This window comes from Schistocerca nitens, chromosome 2 (assembly GCF_023898315.1).
Source record: "Schistocerca nitens isolate TAMUIC-IGC-003100 chromosome 2, iqSchNite1.1, whole genome shotgun sequence".
NCBI classification, from domain to species: Eukaryota; Metazoa; Arthropoda; class Insecta; order Orthoptera; family Acrididae; genus Schistocerca; species Schistocerca nitens.
The window spans coordinates 1,065,770,132-1,065,794,424 of NC_064615.1; the positions used below are offsets into that span (position 1 = coordinate 1,065,770,132).

Genomic DNA, 24,293 nt, shown 5'->3' on the forward strand with positions numbered 1-24,293 from the left:
TAAGGTTGTTTCATACAAAATGACACATCTACCAAATCTGTAAATTAGCCCAATAAATTTCTATATCATTCCAAAGTTGTACTTTTTGACTCACATTGTGTAAGTCACAATATATCAGTCAACAGAAATGTGTATTTCTAACTTCGCCAGTGCCGGTCCACAGCCCGGATCCAAAAGAAGGATGGGAAATATGTACTTTATTTCATCAAGTTATGCACGGCCCATTATTTCCGCATACAACAGAGCTCACTCCTACAAATGATGCTATATCATGTGAAGTCACACTGTGCAGTTATCGCTGCCATTAAATGGTTTATAAGGAATGCTATACTTAATTCAAGGGAGCAGTTTTGCAACATAGAGAGAAGCACACGGATTGAAACTATTAAATGATATTATAATTTCAAAAGGAAGAAAGTAAATACAAAAGATGGATTTAGTTTGGACAGAAGTAGAGTAAATTCTCAGGCAAGAAAAATACAAATTCAGTTTATGGAAAGAGCTGTTTGTAGAGCTCGTGATCATCATCTCCCATTTGGCATCCATCGCTGGATAAAGGCTGTATCAAGACTTCATCTTGTATTACAGGCTTCAGCTACCTGCATCCATGATGCACCTGCAAATTTCAGTCTCATCTGCCCACCTTCCATTAGGTTGTCATTTGAGTCTTTTCTTATCTTGTGGAGTCCACTATAGTCCAGTCAGTAAACACCAAAATGGGTTCACAGAATGAGATTTTCACTCTGCAGTGGAGTGTGCACCATATGAAACTTCCTAGCAGATTAAAACTGTGTGCTGGACCGAGACTCGTACTCGGGACCTATGCCTTTCGCAGGCAAGTGCTTGTACAACACTTGTCCGCAAAAGGCAAGGGTCTCGAGTTCGAGCCTCGATCCGGCACACAGTTTTAATCTGCCAGGAAGTTTCACCAAAATGGGTTGACTGGGGGAAAAATCGTGTAGTCACCAATTTATGTACACTTCCTTCCTTTGTAAGTCTGCAAACTGGAGAGCAAGCTGGCAATTCCCCACTCTCTCTATCCCACTATATCATAAAAGCCATTACAGGATATTTCACCCTTCTGCAACTCACCTTGTGAATCACTGACAATAGTGTGTACAGAGACTACAGGAGGTGGTGTTTATTTTTTACATAGTGTGTTAACCCTATATTGAGTACAGATGTATACAGAGTTATAATACTAAAGCAAGGAGAGCATACGGATAGAATCTACATAAATTTATGCAGACTGTTCCATACTGCTAGAGGGAAGACTGATTCTTAGTCATCCTGTATGGCAGCTGTAGCGTTCTCCCGGTAAAGGCAACTTCCCCGCCACGAACCCTACTCGCTTGTCACTTTACGGACAGACTGTACCTTACCGGCGTTTCCTGTGCAGTTTTCTTATGTAAGAAGGTGAAACTGCTTCACTGAGCTTGTGTCTATATAGTGGAGCTATTTTCAGTTTATTAATGTGTAGTTATTTGTGGTTGTTAAGCGAGCTTTTGTGTAAAATATCTTCCTGTAAACAATAACAGAGTAGTGCTTAATTTGTAAGTGTAATGTTGTCAGTGTCGTTGGGAAAGAGACTGGGTTAATGGTAAATGTGGCACCTTGCTGCCGTCTGTCATTGACAGCATATTGCAAAGCCAAGTATCTGTGTTGTAGTCACTTAATGATGAATTAATGAGTGACCAGAAAGTTACTACACTTCTCTCTATTGTTTTACTACTAGACTGCACAAATCTCCTCAATTCAAGAACAGAGTTTTTGACTGTTTTCTGGAGTATGTCTTAAATGATTAATTGTCGTTTTATGCACCTAACATGGTCTGCTTTCCTCTTGAATTTCCATATTCTTTTATAAAAATGGAATTTGAAGGCCCGTTAAATGCTCCTTTCAGATCACGTGATGCCGGTGGCATCAGTGGCTAGCTCGCTGCTCGTACTGTCATAAAGATAATTCACAGTAATGTCTTGTTTTGGAATTTGTTTCAGAAAATTGGTTACGAATGGCGTGTAGTACAATGCTGCACAAATATATCCATAAAAACTCCTGAAAAAGTGTTCTTGAGTGTTTCAGAGGATGAGAAGATGTGTAAAATGTTCCTGTATTGTACTGTCAAATTGCTACCACATCGATGCACAACTTCACTAACTTCATTAAAAATGTGTTGCACTGTGAAGTTAACATTACTTTACCTCCTGATATGCTTTCCCATTGTTACAAGAAAGGATAGCGTCATTTAATGAAATTAAACTGTTAGTGAATATTGTTGTTTTACCCAGCTTCACATAAATTATTCGGTAGCTCAGTTGTTTGAGTGGTAAACCATCGAATTTTACAAGACGGTGTCCATAAATCACTGTTTTGAATCCAACCTGACAGAATATTTTAACTTATTTGTGAAACAACCTTACAGTCCTCTCATTTGAAAACCAAATCACAATTACGTAACTTCACTACACCAACCAAAACAGAATATTATTGTGTTTTCCAAGCTGTTTACATAAGCTTACATTTGCAGTCACTGTTCACACACATCACATTCAAAAAGATATTTTGTATTTCATGTGATCATACGCTTTTTACTTTATTAGAAACAATGTTTTTTATCTTTGTAATGTCCAACTGAGATCCCAATTGTTTAAACTTTTGAAATTTCATCATCTTGCATAAAGATTTCATCATCTTGCTTCAAACACTGTTTGTGTTATCTGCATGCTGTGCTTGCTTTATATCTCTTTGTGTAGAAAACCTCATCATTATACATCTCATTGTATTGTGGGTGTATGATGATATCTTCACTACTAGTAATGCTTTCCAAAAAAGTGAGTTGTTTGTTTGGAAAGTAATTGCATTTATCCTCTGTTGTCCATTTCCCAGACTAAGATTAATGTGAAGTTATATATAATATGTCTTGCCGTCGAAACAGCTACGACAGACTGTTCTTGCTAACTCCATTTTCGTGTTTCAAGTAAAACTTTTAAAAATGTATGACCCTTCCAGAATTCAAACATTTGATCTCATTACCTATCGTTAGATGCGCCACCCATTGCACCACTGAATGCCTTGTCAGACCGATATTTCTGCTGAGTGTCTTCTATGTAAAAAATTAGAACTGAGATTTGCCAAGAATAATTTTATTGTACTTTGGGTCATAGCTCATGACTGATAGTTGACAATATAGTTATAATATAGTGACCCATTTGCAAGAGTTCTACAATTCCATGGTTTCTAGTGAGTTTAATGATGTTGCAGGGAACATGGAAAAGTATGTCTGTCATTGCACATGTTGCCACTCTAAATGGGTGGAGCATAAACACATCAATTTTTGCAAGGTTTCCACACTCAGCATTCACAGAAATTCTTTATGTTATTACTTAAAAATTGTAATTGTGTTTTCCATCACAAAATAGCTAAACTGTTTGCGGAAAAAGTAGTAAATACCTTTCAACTTCGGCTAACAATCCTATAACATTTGTATGGTTTCGTCTTAGTCCTAGTCTTTGACATCACCAGAGCATCAGCCAATAACAGAGCGCTTTCAATCATGTGACCAAAGCTTGATATTTAATGATTTGTTACCATTAATTACATAAAAATAACAGATATTTTGTGAGAATATTGACTGTAAATGCCATTTGGATGCTATAATAATTGGAATAACAACAGTCAGAACCATATTTTTAACACAAGAAAATAACCTATTATTGCACTTGTAAAGTGAACTGCACTGAGTGGGGCCACTTACCATACCTCCACAGTACGTCTCGCAAGCAGTAATCTGCTGCAATGCATAGCTTGACGTATGTTGAAATATCTGAAGAAGTTCCATTTCAGTAAATAACCTACTTCTGTTACAGAGGCAGCCAGTTTAAAACTATGGGCCTCCTCAGATATTGGGTGAGCTGAGGCTGTGGTGATGTATTTTATACATGCTGTGAAAAGTGTTCCAGCCATTGATAGTTGTTGTTGTTGTTGTGGTCTTCAGTCCTGAGACTGGTTTCATGCAGCTCTCCATGCTACTCTATCCTGTGCAAGCTTCTTCATCTCCCAGTACTTACTGCAACCTACATCCTTCTGAATCTGCTTAGTGTATTCATCTCTTGATCTCCCTCTACGATTTTTACCCTCCACGCTCCCCTCCGATGCTAAATTTGTGATCCCCTGATGCCTCAGAACATGTCCTACCAACTGGTCCCTTCTTCTTGTCAAGTTGTGCCACAAACTCCTCCCCAATTCTGTTCAATACCTCCTCATTAGTTATGTGAGCTACCCATATAATCTTCAGCATTCTTATGTAGCACCACATTTTGAAAGCTTCTATTCTCTTTTTGTCCAAACTATTTATTGTCCATGTTTCATTTCCATACATGGCTACACTCCATACAAATACTTTTGGAAACGACTTCCTGACAATTAAATCTATACTCGATGTTAACCAATTTCTCTTCTTCAGAAACGATTTCCTTGCCATTGCCAGTCTACATTTTATATCCTCTCTACTTCGACCATCATCAGTTATTTTGCTCCCCAAATAGCAAAACTCCTTTACTACTTTAAGTGTCTCATTTCCTAATCTAATTCCCTCAGCATCACTCGACTTAATTCGACTACATACCATTAGCCTTGTTTTGCTTTTGTTGATGTTCATCTTATATCATCCTTTCAAGACACTGTCCATTCCGTTCAACTACTCTTCCAGGTTCTTTGCTGTCTCCGACAGAATTACAATGTCATCGGCGAACCTCAAAGTTTTTATTTCTTCTCCATGGATTTTAATACCTACTCTGAATTTTTCTTTTGTTTCCTTTACTACTTGCTCAATATACAGATTGAATAACGTCGGGGTGAGGCTACAACCCTGTCTCACTCCCTTCCCAACCACTGCTTCCCTTTCATGCCCCTCGACCCTTATAACTGCCATCTGGTTTCTGTACAAATTTTAAATAGCATTTCGCTCTCTGTATTTTACCCCTGCCACCTTCAGAATTTGAAAGAGAGCATTTCAGTCAACATTGTCAAAAGCTTTCTCTAAGTCTGCAAATGCTAGAAATGTAGGTTTGCCTTTCCTTAATCTATTTTCTAAGGTAAGTCATAGGGTCAGTATTGCCTCACGTGTTCCAACATTTCTACAGAATCCAAACTTAACCTAAATTATCCTAAGGACAAACACACCCACCCATGCCCGAGGGAGGACTCGAACCTCCGCAAGGTCCAGCTGCACAGTCCTTGATTGCAGTGCCTTAGACAGCTCTGCTAATCCCACACGGCTGTGGGTTAATGGCGAGTGTCTTGTGTGGATATTACCTTGTAAACTTCATTTTGAATAAGTCACTATAGAAGGCACTCCATGGTTTAGTGATTAGAGAAACCAACTGCAGTTGATACTCTTGCCAGTCCTGTCACTTTATTTCCCATCTATTCATGCCTGTTCCATCTCAGTAATGACGCACCGGGAGATAGCAGTGACCTCGAGTAGACATGTGACTTACATCAAAGTATCACTTTAGTTCTGATTTTCTGAGTGCTTCTTAAACTATATGACAAATCCACATACTGGAGAAAGTTGTTTGAAGCAACGAAAGCATCTTTTTCTTCCTACAAAAGCATCATAGGGGCAGATTCATAAAATTCCCAGGTGAAACAACACAACAGCCAATTAAGTTCTGTTCTGTGTACTCATTGAGGTAACGACTTCCTCCATCCCTAGGAGGGGACATTTATATGTACTATGTTGTCATTCCCAGTGAGCTGCTTTGCTTGGATTCTTAATTATTTTGCAGTTTGCGGGTGATAAGGTATGCTTTGTCCACAACTGGTAATTGAGAAGTAATTCTAAATGCAAGAGAAATTGTGAATGGCTTGATATCCAGGTCATTGTAAATGGTGAGGCCCTGTCATCAAAAGTTTAGAAATGTCTCACTAATTTCTGTGCTGACAGTAAGCAAGGGCTCATCCTATAAACACTCCAATGCAAATACAATGGCTTCGTGGTGTAAGGCATTCATTATTTTCAAATGAGCAAAGTTAAGTCACTTCAGAGATGATACAGCCATAATCAAGTCAGGACCAAATGAGTACTCTATAAAATTGTGATAGACATGACCTGTCTGTCTTCACTTTTTTTTCCAGGCACTACAAGCTATTCATGACCTTCTGTACTCTTATCTTAAGGTTCCTTAGCTGTGACAGCCAGCAGAATTTTGAATTTAAATTGGCACGTGAATCTCACTGAGATGACAGAATTGAGATTGATGCTCTTCACTTACAACTGAAGTCGATATTCACATAGACAGTTTTCTCTTTGAAAACTGCAAAGCTTGTTATTGTATGTTGCTCCTTGAGCTTCTGAAGTGTCATTTATCTTTGGCAAGTTCTGCATGCTACTCTGAGAGACAACATTTTCTTGTGGAATTCACCAAATAATATCTTCTATAAAAGATCCTAGTTTATGTTATATTTTTCTGTTTCAGTGAAAGCATTAATCATTTTTTACTGAATGTTTCAGAATTCATAATTTCCAGAGGCGTTATGATGCAGCTGCTGTCACTCTGTTGTTTGATGCTACAGGTGTGGAAGATTTCAAAGGCTCAGGCTACCATCACCCAAATAAACCTCTTGATCCTCCAACTGGTATTGACTGCTACCAAATAATTTTCAGTCATCCGGCTGTAAGTTAATTGTTTTTTTCTGATATGTTATTTATAATACAGTAGAACATGATATTTGTCATAATGTATATTTTTCCTCGCAAATGATTCAGATCCTTGTTATCAAGAACGGCAAATGAGAACTTTTTTGTGCAGCACGGCTTTCTTACTGCCCTTATACTGACCTCGGTTTATGTAGATTGTATCATTGCTTAATGTCCTTCCTATCCTATCCTGTCTCTGTTTCCCTCTCAATTCACTTATTTTTCTGTTTAGTTTCACTTCTATATATTGCAGATTTATTTGCCATCTTACCTTCTCTTGGGTGCTTCTCCTCCATTTACTTCTTGTTTTCTCTTCTTCCGCTGTCTTGTCAAAAATAGACACAGTAAGACGGCTCCTGTGAGCAAATAGTCCTTTGTAAAATTAAAACAGCAACAGACCACTGCAGTATTAAGAATGCAGCATGTTGCAATAGTAATTTTCCATATAAAATCTTCTCATGCTTCCTGCCATGTTAATTGTTTAAAATGTCACAAGCTTTCTACCAAATACTCCTGACAACTACAGTGCCTCTGGATATACTGAAACTGCAGCTTTGACATTACTGGTGTCCCAGCATCATCATATGTAGCATATGTTGCTTCCACTATCACCCCACCCTCAAAACATAAAATGTCCTTGACTTTGTTACGGTCACATTATAATAATCTTTGATGATACAATGGCATTCTTTATGAATGTACCTATATAAGGTTCTTTGGACTCGGTGTTCCATTTCTTTGCAAGTGATTGGTCAAGCTACTTAGGCACTATTTTATATCTTCTTCTTCCCTTTTGACCCTCCAATGCCCAATTTCATGATCATTTTGATGGCATTGCAGTGGGTGTACTGTTACGTTAGAGATTAGATGTACTTTTCGTTCAAATTGCTCCATAGCGAGTAGATCCTCTGCAATATGTAATATGTAAGAAAACAAGAATACATAACAAATATTTACTAAATAAGAACAGATAGGCTAACATGCCTTCCACAGATCCCAAATGAAATTGTCCTTGTGGATGTGGGAAAAACAACAACAACTTAAGCAAATTTGCATTTAAAAGGATATAAAACTTGTCACCAAATATGGCTTCAGCAGTCACAAACCAGTTTATGGAGAAATGCAAAAATATTGCCTTAGACAGAGATGTGAGAAGTTCCTGGAACATCTTGGTAGCATTAACAGCCACATCCAATTCTCTAGGAGGATAGAAAAAGATGGTACTTGCTCTTCCTCAGTGTCCTTGTCCACCTCAAATGCATGATGCACGCCTTGGTCACAGCAAGTACAGATAGCCATTGCACACTATTCTGTTCTTGCATACTCTCAAATCATCACCCAGCACAGAAGTGCACTGTGGTATAGATCACGGTACATGTGCAAGAACCAGATCCCGGCACGCAAGTGCACTGTGATATAGATTAGGATACGCCATGCAAGAATCAGATCAGCCACTGAAAACTTCCCATTTAGCTGATCTGCTTACATAGTGTCTTCAGGATCAGTGCTACAACAGTCACAAAATTAATTATGTTCTTGTATCATGGTTCTGACAACGTGGCAAGGACAGCACATAATAACGTTGACCCACAAGTGCAGTGAAAGAAACACTTTATTGGTGAACACACAAAAACACACACACATTGGTAAAAACATTTCATAGCTGAGACGTGAAACAGGAACTAAGATCCATTTCTGGTAGAATGAAAATGTCCCTCACTGTTGTCCAGCTCTATGTCCTCGGTCGGTGTGTGTTCAGTCAGTATACCAGAGGCTAGTCGAGGTTAGTTGGGATTGCTGTTTGTGTTTGGCTTTGGTGGAGGATGCCTATGGGTGTGGCAACCTACCAGCCACAGATGTGTCCTTTGGTGGTACTGGCCAGGCAGCTGTGTGGATACTACAAATATCAAATAGTAAAAATAATAATGACCTCAATGAGAAGCAGTAGCAGAATTTTACATTTCTGCCATTGTATGGCTACATTGGATAAAATTAACCCCCTTCTGAAGAGAGACAAAATTTAATCAGTCTTCATCCGTCCATCAAAATTCTGCAAGCTACTGAAATTAGTAAAAGGTGCAACATATATCAAAATGTGTGGGTAGAAAATCTTACATCAGACAAACAGTGGGAACGATGAAACAGCATCAAAAGGACCGTGAGAACTGTGATCACCTGTACTATCGTAAAAAATTACTATTGTTGAGCATGTTTTGGAAAACATTCAAAGGATCAAATTTGATAAGCAGTATTGTGGCTTGCACTAACTGCTTTTGGTATATTGCATCTCTTCTGGCCTGTTTGCATGCCATGACAGATGAGTATTCTCCTGTTTAGAAGTGGCACGACTATTCTATTGTGTGAGAAGTAACTCCTGAAGATACAGGATGTCAGTGATGTACGATTGTGACATCAGAGTTCCATCAATTGCTACTAGCTATGACCTGAAATCATACCTGATGGCTCCCACCCATGATGCCAGCAGTGACATCATGTCTCTCCAAAACATTGGAAGGATAGGATGTCTCCCCAGACTCCACCATACTAACATCTGGGGTAGTACAGAATTGTAAGTCATCACTGAACAGAATGCAGTACCATTCATCAGCAATCCATGCTTCCCAGTCACTGCACCACTACAAATGTAGCCACTCGTATCGTGGTGTTAATGGCAGACTACGCGTGGGACAATAATTCCCTAGCCTGGCTGCTGCTAATCACATACCAATGGTGTGGGATACACGTTGCAGAGAGTCCATTTCTTGTTTTCAGATGGCATGCACAAATTGTAAGGGGTTGCAGTGAGCTCGGTGCACAATATGGCGATCTTCCCTTGTGGTGGCCAAACACGCTCGATAGTAACTTTGACGATGAGTATGCCTGTGCGCATGCTTCCATGCACTCCAGCATCAGACCACTGTCACATATGAATGCCCCACAAATCTGAATAGTGCAAGATTCCACCAGGTGACCACATGAAGACCCACAGTGTGGCCTCTTTCAAGCTGTCAGGTGCTGGTTATGTTGTCTTACATGAATAGGTGGCATGCCCTACCAGCCTGCTAACAGCACTAAACATGAACAAGACTAATGTGCTCTGGTAAGTATTCTATCAGCAGAGAGGATTGCAACTCTAATCTTATACATACCTGCCAATGGTGTATACTTGTACAAAGCCAGACAATGGAAAGTACAGGTTGGAATATCAACAATTATCAAAAGGATAGATTGCTACTCACTGTGAAAATGGTACGTTGAGTTGCAGATAGGCGCAATGAGAAGACAGTTACATACTGAGCTTTGGGCCGTAGCCTTTGTCAGAAAAGAAAGGAAGACATACAGACATTCACACAAGCAGGTACACCACACGCACTCATCACCACTATTTCTGGCTAGGCTGGAAATGTTGTGTTGAAAGGAAACACCAGCCCAGAATGAGACAGGAAGGGGGGAGGGAAAGCAGAGTACTAGTGGGGGGAGAGAAGGGTGCTGTCTGGTTGAGCCTGCAGGGGCCAGAAAGCGGCACCAGGACAGGGCTGTAAGGCACAGCATTGGGAGGCTGTGTGAGTGGAGGGTGGAGAGGGGGGGGGGGGAAGTAGTAGAGCTGGGAAAGGCTATTGGTTGCATTGGCAGAGACCGGTGCTCAGTGAGGGTGATATGATGTGAATTGAGAGGATGTGATAGAACAGAGGGGGTGGAAACTGTTGGGTGAAGCAGGTGGACACAGTAGGTTAAATTAAGACAAGGATAATTTCAAGTGCGGAGAATATGTTGTAAAGATTATTCCTATCTGCACAGTTCAGTAAAGCTGGTGGTGGAAAGGAGGATCCAGATGGCCCAGGTTGTGAAGCAGTTGTTGACGTGACTGTGTTCACAGGTGGCCTGGCCTCTAATGGGATAGGATAAGCCTGTGACAGGACTGGAATAGGAAATGCTGGGTAGCTAAATTGGGCAGGTCTTTCACCTGGTCTCCTATAGTATATGATCTCTGTCGCAAGGAACTGGAACTGGGAGTGGCACAAGGATGGATTAGGCCGTTGTGTAGGTTGGATGGATAATGGAACACCACTTCAGGGGCAGTTGGAAGGATCTTGGGTAGGATGTCCCTCATTTTGGGACACGATGATAGGTAATCGGAGCACTGACAAAGGATGTGGTTCAGTTATTCCAGCCCAGAGTGGTATTGGGTGATGAAGGGGCACTCCTTTGTAGCTGGTTCTTGGGGTAACGAGAGGAATGGAGGTATATTGAGATATGGCATGGGAAATCTGTTTGTGGACTAGGTTTGGGTATTTGCCTGTTTGTGAAGACCTTTGTGAGGCCTTCAGCATACAGGCAAGGGAGTTCTTGTCATTGCAGATATGCCATTCTTGGGTAGCCAGGGTGCATGATAGGGATTTTGTGGTGTGAAGGGATGGCAGTTGTCAAGATGTTGGTATAGTTCATACAGTGAGTAGCAGTCCATCTTTTTCGTAATTGTTGTGTCCCAGGTTACATTGACATCCAACTATGTCTTCTAGATGTTTCACTTTTTTGTCACGCAGTGTATTTTTGCTTTGATAATAGTTTGTACAAATTATTCATCTGAGAAACATTATAGAACCTTAGATATTACAATATTCTTGTCTTGAAGATAATTCACAACACAGAGCATTGTCTTATGTTCTTAAATCAGGGCCAAGGTGTCCTCAAAGAGTTGAATTTTGTGTATTTATTTGGAAATAGAAAATGTTGTAGAGGTGAGCTGTATCGTGATTTATACAAGGAAATACTCGTATATTATAAACAAAAGTGAGGAAATCCAACCACTCACTTGCAACTGATTGATGGCGGGTGCATAGACACGAGCAAGAAAAAAAAAAGAAAGAAAGAAAAGGCAACACTCATTTGTTGCTGATTAATGTGTGACACTTGGAAATGCATTATGCTATGTTGAAGCAGCTACAGGTGAATGACCTTTCCTTAATTTTGTTTAGGGCTATTCTGTACGAAGTGGTCAAATTTCAGAAAAAGTTCCCACACCACCATCACGGATTTTGTTGAAATTTTGTGTGAACTTTTACTCATGTTCCCAATGAAAATTGGTAAAATTTTAGTTTTGCCAATTTAATGCAGAGATAGAGTAATTTTTTTGACTCCGTAATGCAGCTATCAACATCACACCCACGAGTTTTCGGCAGCTTTAGACATAATATCTCCGGCAGTCCTTTCTTGAAAGACACAAAATTAGGCATCTTGCACAACTTAAGTGAAAAACGACAAAAGGATTTCCTGAGGGATTTTCATGTGCATAATTTGAAGCAAATTCAGCTGAAAAAATACACACTAAAAAAAAAAAATTTGGAGTTGAGCTTTTTATATCTCTGGAAGTAATTGCGGGATATATCTGAAACCTTGTATGTAATAACTTACTAGTACAAGGTCTTAGAATATAAAATTTCATCCACCTATTGTTTTCCAGTAGTTTATAAACTGTGGACAAAGTTGAAGATGCTAAAATGGCTATTTTTTATCCACTTTAAAAAAAATTCTTCTGCAAACTCCTTTAAACAATTTTCATTAAAAAGACCATATTCTAAACCATCTAAAAAACTATTTGGTTTTGGAATGTGAGCATATAAGGCCATAAAAAAGAACACGGTTGTGTGCGATGAAAATGGGCCTGTATTCTGCCAGTATTAAAGTTAAATCTGACATCTTTTACTATGTTCTGCAGTTGTTTAGTAATCTCTGTGGAAGACAATATTAAAAGTCCTGATTACTAGAAAATGAGCTTGATTCCGAAAAACTGCAAGTAAGCAGTTTAAGCATCTCTACAGCAATCGGGTCCACAAAATTCTTTTTATAAAAAATGAGATGGTCTGAGGAATGAAGTAAAAAGAATAGTTTTCTCTTTTTGTGGCTCTAATAATCTGAGGTAACCACTTGTGAAAACTATAATTTTTTGGGTCTCTGCCTTCTCAAAATTTCTTCCCAAACTGTCTCGTCAGTAACATCGCCTGGCTCACAGTATAGTTTTCATCATGACATTCCATAGCAAACTAATGAAACCCAAAAGAAAATTCAAGTAGGCTGAAGTAAATATAAGCTTAGACCTCTTCTGGTTTTGGCTTTGACACTTCTATGTATCATCATCTCAGGATTTTGGAATCCTGCAGTAAAGAAATTCACTGGTGGCTGTTGCACAACTACCAAACGTGGCTCCTATGACGATGGGGATTCTGATTTTCTCACTTCAAAAGAAACAGTCAGTGGTTAGCCACAGTGGACCAACACAAACAAGACATTTCATGTGTACGCTGGTGTTCCACATTAACTACAAACAATGCTAACACAAAGTACACTATACCTTAAACCAGAAATAAACTAGCAATCAGTAACATTACACAGTAGAAAAACATACTAATAATTCTCTATAACTTAAATCCATTCAAAAAACTGTAAGGAAGACTCCTGTGAACTTCACCAAAATTTACACTATGTGAGAGTTGTAAAATCTACAGACTGTTCCTATGATGTGTGCTGAAGCTGTCATGGAGAAACTTTACTACCACGACCTACATTGACTTGGTAATGCACAGTTAAATTGTGAGATTTATAACCAGTTTGATTTTGTAGTTATAGCAGTGAAAACAGACTGAAATATTTGATGATGAGTTGTGACACAAGACACCAGTTTCTTGAAACTTTTCAAGTTATTCAGATTTTCTGATTTCCTATCCTCATGACATTTGGTATTGCCTTCCCCAGAGAGTACTAAACAGTTGTAGAACATAATAAAAGATGTGATGGCTAAATGGCTCTGAGCACTATGGGACTTAACATCTATGGTCATCAGTCCTAAAAGATGTGAGATATAACTTGAGTACCAGCAGTAAATGGGCCATTTTCAATGCACCTCCACCTTGTCTTTTTTTAGGGCTTTATATGCTCACATTACAAAACCAAATGTAGTTTTTAGGTGGTTTAGAACATGGTCTTTCTAATGAAAAAGGTTTAAAAGAGTTTACAGAAATCTCTTTTTTGTAAAAGTGAGCCAAAAATAGCCATTTTTGGCATTTTTTGAAGTCTTCAACTTTGCTCTCAGTTTGTAAATTATTGGAAAACAGTAGAAGAAGGAATTTTTTTTTATTTTTAGACCTATTATTAGTAAGTTATCATGTGCAAGGTTTCAGATGTATCCCACAATGATAGAAAAAAACTAAAATCCCCCCCCCCCACCCCCCCTTCAACTTCAAGTGTCTATTTTTTTGGCCGACTTTGCTTCAAATTATCCATAACAAAGTTGCTCAGGAAATATTTTTTTTATTATTATTTCACTTAAGAGAGCACAAAAAGGTGTACAAGATGACCCAATTTTCTTTCTTTCAAAAACAAATTTCCAGAGATAGTATGTCTCAGAGTTGCCAAAATCTCACAGGTGCACTGTTGTTAGTTATACTATGGTACACTAGTTAATGATTATGAAACTTTATAAGTGTTCATTGCAAACATGTGTGATTGTTCATACAAAATTTCATCAATATCTGTAGTGGTCATGTGGAAACCTATAGACCACTTGGCATGGAGTTGAGCCACGCTCTGATGCCACAGAGGCATTCTTTTGCCCCATCGAACACTGTCCAGTAATTCTAGCAACGCTTTATTGTTTATGTCTTGCGAAAGTCATTTTCATGATCTAACCCCATGGTAAGGACAGCTGCTGCTATTTGCTCCCAAACCTCAACATTTGCTCACATATCTGTTTCACATGGTCCTCTCAACTCAACAAAGTACCAAGTACCTCCCTATAGCCTTGCCACTCATGGACACTGCGTCTGCAGAGGGCACCGGGAGCTATATAAATATGCTGATCACCTTGTGAGAATCTTTTTCAGGCAGACCATAAACCCCTCCGTTGGTCCAAACACAGACACTACACCATTTCTTCTTGTGACATCAACAAACCTATCATGACTGTGAACCAGTCACTGACTAGAATCCTTCATATCACCCAGGAATTGAGAACCTCTATGATGTCTTTCATCTGGGCTCCAACTACCTGCGTTGTGCTTTGGAATGGGCAATATCATAACCAAAACCCTACTTTTGTCCTTCAGAGTAATATCCTGGTGCCTATGAAACCTACACATTATCCTGTCCCAGAAATATAGTGTCTCGCTCCAAGTCCTGCAACCCCATATACTAATCTCCTGTGGATTCAGTCTAGCCATGAACTTTTCATAGCCATCCCATCTTAGGGCCTCATATGAAACCTGCCTTGTCATATACCAGCTATGCTGTCACATCCAATCATGGTACTATATGGTTATTGCAACTAAGCAGTTATCTTCCTCCACACTTACTAAACAATGACTGACTGTAAACCCAACTGCATCTACCCCACAACAGCATTAAATCCAGTAGCTATTTCAGTACTTTCAGCTTGTGTCATTTAATTAGAATTCCTCCTCCTACCCCATGGCTCCCCTTCTCCAACAGTTCTGTAAACTCCTCCAGCATATCCTTCATAATGCCCCCTAGTGTAAACCAATCTCTCTCTCTCTGTCTCACTCATACAACATTTTCTCTGTTTTGTGGTTGTTGTGTTTTGCCACTGCCATTGTGGGTCACCTGTCTCACTTTCTTCTGCCTCTCATTATGTCCCCCCCCCCCCCCCCCCGCCACCCCTCCCAATTCCTTGCTTTGCACATCATTTGCCACTGTGCTGTGTGTGTGTGTGTGTGTGTGTGTGTGTGTGTGTGTGTTTGGGGAAAGGGGGGAACCATGCATGCACACATGTCTGCAGATTATACTTCTGCTGCTTGTGTGAGGACTACGTTCACAATGTGGTTTTGTATTTAATACAAAAAGTGACTGGCTAATTTTATTCAGTCTCCCATATTTTTGTAGTTTTTTTTATTTTTATTTTATTTTTTTTTATTTTTTTATCAGCTACCATACCAGTAATTCTTTTCAAATTTAGATTTATTCTTCATTTGTGTGCCCATAGCTGCAATTATTTAAGGTATTTCTAATCCATCATTCCTTGTTTAGCGTTTTTTAATAGTTGAAAATACAGATTTGAAGTAACTCTAATAATTGAGTTATTCATTTTATTGAGCATTGTTTTTCATTGTGGCATCAATTCCAATTTTTATATTTGAAAACATTAACTCCCTCCCTGGCTCAAAATGCAATTGTATGTTCGCAGCAAAAACCTGTAAATTACCTGCCAATTATTGTCAATGTTATACAAGAAAATGCAGCTGAATTGATGGCAATGGATCAAGTGATATATCATTTCTGCCCAAGAGTAAGTAGATACCACTATTTTACTTTATATAAGCAAAAATATTCCCCAAGTCTCAGATATTCTCTAGTCTCTTCACCAAAACCATTATAATTGGCTGTTGTATGTGCTCTCCTGGGAGATGGAAGAACCCACTTCCATTTTGATGTTTGTAGTCTGGGAAGGGGCTACTGACATAAAGTTGTTAATTTACAAATCCAACTACTATTTCACTGATAAGAAAACAAATTGTGACACAGTAATGTGTAACCATAGAGAAATCCCATAAATATTATGTATTTTGTGTGGCTTTTGAATATGACACATTTATAATGCATACACCAGAGATAGTACTCTCAACATGGATGATGTGTAACAATATTTTAATTCTTTAAAATATTGACAGCAATATTCTTGACATGAACAAATAAAATGAATATATTTTGTAATGTATTCATATGTTAGCTCATTCAATGTTTACATTAGCCGGGACAGAAAGACCTCTAACAATTAACCAAATTGGACAAAACTTCTTTTTTTATACAGGGTGTCCCACTTGAAAGAGGCCCCACAAACGTGTAGCAATTCTGCTGAAATTGCACCATGTAATTAATGATGTTTGACATGGCAACACTGCACTCTGCAACATCATTTGGCGCAGCTGTGTTTCTGCAAGTCGCTATGTCCGGAGCCCAGTGTTTAGTGACAATGTATCGCTACTCTGTCAAAGAGCACGTGTGTCTTCTAAAACAATATTGGATTACTGGTTTCATTAAGACATGTCAGAAATGGTTGTTGAACAGTTTGGTGACCGGCATATACGTCTAAGTGCTCCATACGAAAGTTATTGAACAAAATTGAGAGCAGTAGAACAGGGTTGGATCTTCAAGACAGGGGATGGCTGCCATTATTCTTAGAAAAAGTGACTGTTGTGAAACAACCCGCATAGTCTGTTCAATGTTTATCTTCAAGAATGTAGAATGTTACAAAGCTGTGAAGAAAGCCTTCATGTATCTATACAGGTTTACAGTTGTTCAGGAATTCATTGTCAATGACAAAGACAAATGCATTATATTTTGCTGTTGGTTTCGGCAATTTATTGTCCAGAGGCCAGGAATATTGCAGTAAACATGGTTCAGCGATGAGGTGTGGTTCCACCTGGGTGGCTATGTAAACTCTCAGACTACACGTTTGTGGTGTAACGAAAATCCACAGGCACTGGTCAAGCAACCCCTTCATTCACAAAAGATTGGAGCGTTCTGTGCAATATCATAGCATCGCATCATCGGACCAATTTTTTTCGAGTCTACTGTGACAAATGCATTTTACATCAAAGTGTTTCAGGAATTTGTGAACCAGTTGCACGATGAAGAATTTATCCTCGGCTGGTACCAATGGGTTGGTGCCACCCGTTGCACATTTCGAGTGACTGGGACTGAGGTCAAATCATTTTTCTGCGGCAGAGTGTTTTTGAAAGGAATGTGGCCCCCAAGGTCACCTGATTTAACACCACCTGACTTATTCCTCTGGGGTGGCGTAAAGGGCAAGGTCTACAGGAACAACCCACAAAACTTGGAAGTTTTATGAGAGGACATCATCTGCAAAATCCAGGCAGTGACACAAGAGGTTCTGCCAGCAACGTTTGAGAATCTGCAGTGTTGTGTTCACCTGTGTTTACAAGTCTTGGGGGGGGGGGGGGGGGGGGTCACTTCCAGCGCCTTTTGTGATTCACCTTTATTTCCCCATGAATGAGGTATGACATGTTCATTTCATTTCCTGATTTTTATGCAAAACCTTTAAGTGTAATTTAAGCAAATGTTTGTTTGTGGGCCTCTTTTGAGTGGGGCGCCCTATAGTACGTAACACCTACTTGCAGATGCTGTTGTGCAACTAAAAGGGAACCTGTGTCATGGCAATGGTGTGCCTATCACTCCAAATACTGGTGATTTAGACCCAATCATTTGGATGAACATAAGGTTTTTTTTGCTTTTGATATCCAGTCCTATCTCCATTGTTACAACCATTCTTCTCTTCTTCATTTGTTTACTGTATGGTTATACGAGGGTCATCCACAAAGTAAGTTCCGTTTCTATTTCTATCTGCAGCAGCGCTACAATCGCAGTTCCAAGCATGCGCAGCAGTTACTCTGACTCAAGGAGAAGACATGTACGCCATTTTCAGATTGCTGCTGCCAATGTGTGCTTTGTAGTGCTTCTTTATAATGTCAGCCATAATTGAAAATGCCACTGCGTGTGAAATCAGATCTGTGATTCATTTTCTAAATGAAAAGAAAGTTAAACCGAAGGAAATTCATCAGCAAATCTGCAAGGTTTACGGACAAAATGCTGTGAGTGATTCATGGTTAGAAGATGGGTCAGACTGTTCAATAAAGGACGTGATCAAGTGCACGATGAAGAATGAAGTGGACGCCCGTCTGTGCTTACTGAACTGGTTCACACAATTGAAGAGAAGATTAAGCACAACCATAAGTTTACACTCAGTGCCCTTGCTATGGAAGTTCTGCAAATCTCATGATCACTAATTCATGATATTGTTACTGAAAAACTGAAATTTCGAAAACTTTGCTCACGTTGGGTACCCAAAATTCTTACTGAACAACACAAAAAACAACAGATGACCAGTGCACTTCAGTTTTTGACACACTACAATGAAGAAAGCAATGGTTTTCTTTCTCGGATAGTCACGGGGGATGAAACTTGGGTATCGTACGACACCCCTGAAACAAAATTGCAGTCAGTGGAATGGAGGCACACTTCATCCCCAACGAAGGTTAAGCCAAAGTAAATCTGACACCTCGAAAAGTCGTGTCCACCACTTTTTGGGACAGAAAAGGCATTTTGATGATTGATTTCTTACCATGAGGCCTAACAATCAATGCACATGGTTACTTCGAGACCATTAAGATATTGCGCCACGCAATACAGAACAAGCGCCGAAGATTGCTGTGTCTGGGACCCGTTTGATCATCCTTCGTACAACCCGGACCTCGCTCCCGGCAACTTTCATCTCTTCTTACACCTAAAGTCTGGTGGTCAACTGTCAAAAGGTGGTGCTTTTTTCCGCGATAATGCCCGACCTCACATGCCGAATGTAACCAAACGCAGCAGCATTTTCAATTACGGCTGACATTATAAAGAAGCACTACAAAGCACACATTGGTAGCAGCGATCTGAAAATGGTGTACATGTCTTCTCCTTGAGTCAGAATAACTGCCGCGCATGCTCGGAACTGCAATCGTAGTGCTGCTGCGGATAGAATTAGAAACGGAACTTACTTTGTGGATGCTGCGGATAGAAATAGAAACGGAACTTACTTTGTGGACGACCCTTGTATAAATTCTTTTCCACTGTTTTGAGTCATGTTTCATCATTTTCCTTTCTTGTATTTGTTTCTCAGTCTGGCACACAAGTAACACAGCTGACTGCAGGGACAAGATTATGAATTCTGAGATTTTACATCATACCTCTTCTTAAGATAAGATTTTTTTGAGATTTTTCACTTTTATGATACTTTGTTTAATAAGTGAATAACACCTGGTGTATTTATAGGACAAAATATTTTCTGTTGCTCAACCTCTTTCAGTATGACACCAAAGAAAACACATTTCCATGGATTATGTTGAGTTTCCAATTTGTCTCATGCGATTGAGTGATATCATTTTTTCCCTATCAGTGTTCCACCTCCCATGAAACCACCCCAGATAGAGATTTTTATGGAAAAAGGCTATGTAACACAATATAGTTACTATTTTGCCCTTGGAGATCTGATTCTCACAGTCACAACAATATGCTTCACATAAGTGCCTGCAAAACAACAATCCTTTGCAGAGTCTACACAGATTAAAAACATTAATAAAGATGCAGTAATTTTTTTCATTTACTGTGCTGTTCCTTAGGTTTTCTGCTGTGATGTTTTCTGGCTTCATTCATTTGTGATGAATTCAGTTTATCATCTTTAGTCTAAGAAGCAAACAGTGATCTGAAATTTATATGAAAATTTAAGTGTTTTCCAGTAATTTGAGAACAAATATTGAGTAATGTTTTTCCTGATTAATTAATATGATTTCCATGAGTAGGTTTAGCAACAAGATGATGTCATGGGAGTCCGTCATGACCATAAAAAACTGTCAGGTTTATCTTTGAGTGCTCTTTCCATTGATTAACCGTTTGAGATGATTATTTTAGTGTTTTTGCCCAGCCTACTGGCAGTAGCGTATAGGGTCAGCTGGTAAAGGAATGCATAGTTTCATTAAAACTGCTGTTGTGTAGCAATAATTTATCCAAAATTAATTAAATGATTGGGAATTTAATAGACTTTTATTATATTTAAATCACACGTGACCCCAACAGAAGAAATCTCAGTGTGTTATACTTTGGAACAATATTCAAAAGAAAGTCATACACTAAGTTCTTTCTCATGAGTTTTCAGTATTTCTCCTACAAGAAGTTACTAAAATGTACACTTATTTCTTCCTTTATCTTCTCACTGGTTTGACAAACAATAAATACATTGTGTACTGAAATATTCATGAGCTTTATAACCGTTTTCATGTAGCACATTACACGTTTTTTTCCCTTCCATTACAAAAGTTTGTAATTTCTAATTTCTTCCAACTCACTATCATTCCAACATAGATCAAAATGGAGCATTATACAGCTGACTTTTGGTCAGCTTAGTACAGGTTTATAAATGCAAAATCGAATAGAGGTAATGCAGAAGTTGAGTTAATAATCAAAAAGAAAATAAGAATGCGGCTAAGCTCCTATGGGCAGCATAGTGAACACATTACATAGTGAAGAAGATCCAACATCCAACCCAATGGTACAACATTATGTGCCAAATAGCTCTGTAGATGAATTCATTAAGGGGTCAAATATTGCACCCTCTTGACCCATAGATGACATCTTCCCAAATAATCCTCACTTAGAGATCTGAAGGGGGCTATTTTACCTCCAGAATATTTTACCCAAGAGGATGATATCATCATTGAAACATACAACAGAGGTGCATCTCCTTAGGAAATAATAACAGCTGTAGTTTTCCCTTGCTTTCAGCTATTTGCAGTGCCAATACAACAAGGCCAGAATAATCAATAATTCAGACTGTTGTCTCACCAACTTTTGAAAAGGCCGCTGTCCTTCTGGTAATCTGTCCTCTCTACCGAAATAGTTGCTTATAGAGTACAGGTATCTATCGTTGAGCCATACAAACCACTCCACTGCAGCAAGGTTCAAGGGGATTAATAATTACAATAACTACTGTCATTTTGGCCATCTGTGGACCATGATGTTTCAACTCTCTCTCTCTCTCTCTCTCTCTCTCTCTCTCTCTCTCTCTCTCTCTCTCTCTCTCTCTCTCTGTGTGTGTGTGTGTGGGGGGGGGGGATATCTGAAAGATAGTGAAGTTCCCATTCTTTTTTTTGTGTGTGCCTGTCGATGACTTGACATTTCTACTGTGTGGTGAGTTGTCTCCTTTACTCATAGATTATTTATATTCTGTCATAATGTTCCTTACCATATCAGTAATGATATTTAATAGTGGTAAGCAAGTTGATCTAAAATTTTAGTTCCTGTATGCTCTGCAATTGTAAATCTATAAAAGCAGTTCTCCATTTTGAGAAGCAGTGAACAAGAAGAATTTTTTGTGGTATAAAAAGGGCATACTCATCTAACAGTATGGCACATATTAACTGGCTTATCTCAAAAGTCAGGGTAGACATTAACTACACAAATTAGTTATTCCAGAGAGCCAGTTTGATACTAACTGGAAACTTTTTAGGTGTTCTTGCGAGATTATTATTGAAGATGACAGACAAATACCACCAATAAATGCAGTCTATTTGAAAATGGTGCCAAATATCTGTACAGTTGTATAAAACTGACAGTATGAAGACATCTGATTTAAAACTATTTAAAAATGGCAAACTGTGGTATTAGCTTCTCTGACATATTTATAATGATTATAAATTTTATATGATGATTATTATTGCTCCTTTGTGTTACAGGACAGGACAACATATTTCTTGTCCAGTGTTGATCCACGAATAACACTGGTTGTTATTTTTGACTGTAAGAAAACAGAGAAGGAAACAAACATAACACATTTTATTACAGATATTAGCTCACAACTACGCTGTAATAAAGTGTTTGCCAACCTGAAGCCGTCATCAAAATAAAATGAGCACCAATGTATCAGTACAAGTTTTGCATATTGCAACAATGGTGTACTTGGAAGTATGATAATTTGAACTATTTTTAATTCCAAAGTTACCAGTTTTATGCAGAATATCTTTTGCCTTCAGCAAGTAATTGATGTACCTTTTAATAAGAGTTAGTTTTAATAATGTTAATGGCTGTGATAATTGTTTTTACATAATTAAAAGTTTTATTTTACTACAGCAAACATTCTTATCTCTTGCATACTTTTATAAGATTGTGTACAAATGTAACGTATTTTATTGCTGGATGTTAGCTTGTGGGTCTGTTCCAATAATTTTTTTGTTAGCTTCAAGTCAAGACCACAAATTGAAATGGACACTAACACACATAAGTGGTGAACATTGCTCCAGCTTAGATAGAACCAGATGTGTATCCAGAACTGTCCAATGTTGAATGGAACTATTCATTAAGTCAGTAATCTTAATGTAAAATACTTTTTGAATCTGCATATCACAATTGGTGTATGTTTTAATATGAATTACTTTTAATATATTGATGGCTGTGGAAAATAACCTTGAGAGATTAAAGTTTTATTTTATTACTATTATGGAATTTGCAGTGTACATATTGGAATAAATCTAAATACAGTTATTTTAAAATTCTTTCTTTGTTTAATCTTTTATTGTTTACTGCAGTGATACAGCAAGATGATTAACTCTGTTTAAGATAAAAATATGCCAGTTGATAGCTGTGAACAGAAAGCAGGCAGGTATTCTGGTAGGCAAAAAACACACACACACACTGCCTGGGCTATAATGTAGTGACAACATAGCTGTGCAGATTTACAGCATGGTGACCATTATACTTGTTTGTGTGCCTTTTGACCTGTCTTCAGAAAGTGCATTAATTCCCGCAGCATTGCCTTGATAAAAGGCCCAAACTAATATAAATTAAACATATCTACATTTTTTAAGCCTTTGTAAAAGTCATATAGCTTTTCGACTGAATCTTTCTACAACACATACCGGAATTTTGTTAAATCTAATACAACAATTTGGAGAGAGTCGGTTTCATTATGTGTTCCTAAACCTGACAACTGAAATCTAATGCAATTTCTTTATGTGACCTTCAGGGACTAAGAGCTCTTATCCACTTAAAGATTGCTAACCAGCCAGTGGTATTTTTCATTTTTACTGCTATAAACCTGTATTGTAATCCTTCAAATCAAAATACTCCTGCTCACATGTTCTTGTTATCGCTTGCTGTCATTCTGATGACATAAAAACATTCAGCTTTTTACGTTATAGTTAGTCTTCTCTAGAAAACATAAACCTGCTTTTTACTTCAATGTCAGCTCTTTTATCTTCCTTTTTTTAAAAGCAAAAATAACACAGTGTCTGCTGACCGAGCCTATTAATAACAGTGTTAGTCTGCTTGGCAGAAAAACCCAAAAAGACAGGAATAACTTGGTCTGACGAGTGGAAAAGAACCTGTTCTGAGAGAATTTTCTTTCATTTGTGATAGTTGGAATTTGTTAGTTACGTGAGTGTAAAGTGAAAATCTCTCATTCTGGGACAGAGATGGCATTGATATCCAATAAAAAATTGATTTTATTATATTGGCACTTGCGGCACTAGAATTTAAGTCAAGTGTTACTGTGATCCAATGAGTATCTTCTTGATCCAATTGAAATGTGAAATAACATTTCTAGGATGGCATATCCCACTTCCAAGCTCCTGAGACAATGAAAGATGTTTGTGACATAGTAGTAAGAAAATGTCGATACATCTCAATGTGGGAGATATACTAATACGTGCAGAGGGAAGAACTGTTTGAACCTATCACTTCTACAATGCGAGACTGTGAGTGAGCATCTACACCTTCTGTATGGGGCCGCTTGCTCCTAGGAATCATGCTTTCAGGTTGTTTAGAAGACAAGGAGAAAAAGAGGAAAGGTCATAGCTACAATAGACGTCACGAAAAATTTCTCTCGAATTTGCTTATGTAAAATATACTTTTCTTTATCTTGCACAAGCTACATATGTTTAAGATGCCCACTTAGTGTATGAGGTGGTGCTGTTGTAAAAGAAAGTATGAATACAGAAATTTTAAAATTCTGTTGTTTACTACATTGAAATTGCTA

The 24,293-nt window shown here is 38.4% G+C and overlaps 1 protein-coding gene across 8 annotated transcripts in view; it reads left to right on the top strand.

Annotated features, from left to right (window-relative positions):
• LOC126237445 (KICSTOR subunit 2-like) overlaps positions 1-22,762 on the top strand; it is a 93,715-nt gene extending 70,953 nt beyond the window's left edge. For all 8 annotated transcript variants that reach the window (XM_049947566.1, XM_049947570.1, XM_049947567.1 and 5 more), the window contains exons 7-9: positions 6,515-6,677; positions 15,894-15,995; positions 21,997-22,762. In XM_049947566.1, coding sequence (XP_049803523.1) covers positions 6,515-6,677; positions 15,894-15,995; positions 21,997-22,167 — 436 coding nt within the window. In that variant the 3' untranslated portion in view covers positions 22,168-22,762. The remainder of the gene's footprint in view (positions 1-6,514; positions 6,678-15,893; positions 15,996-21,996) is intronic.
• The last annotated feature ends 1,531 nt before the right edge of the window (positions 22,763-24,293 follow it).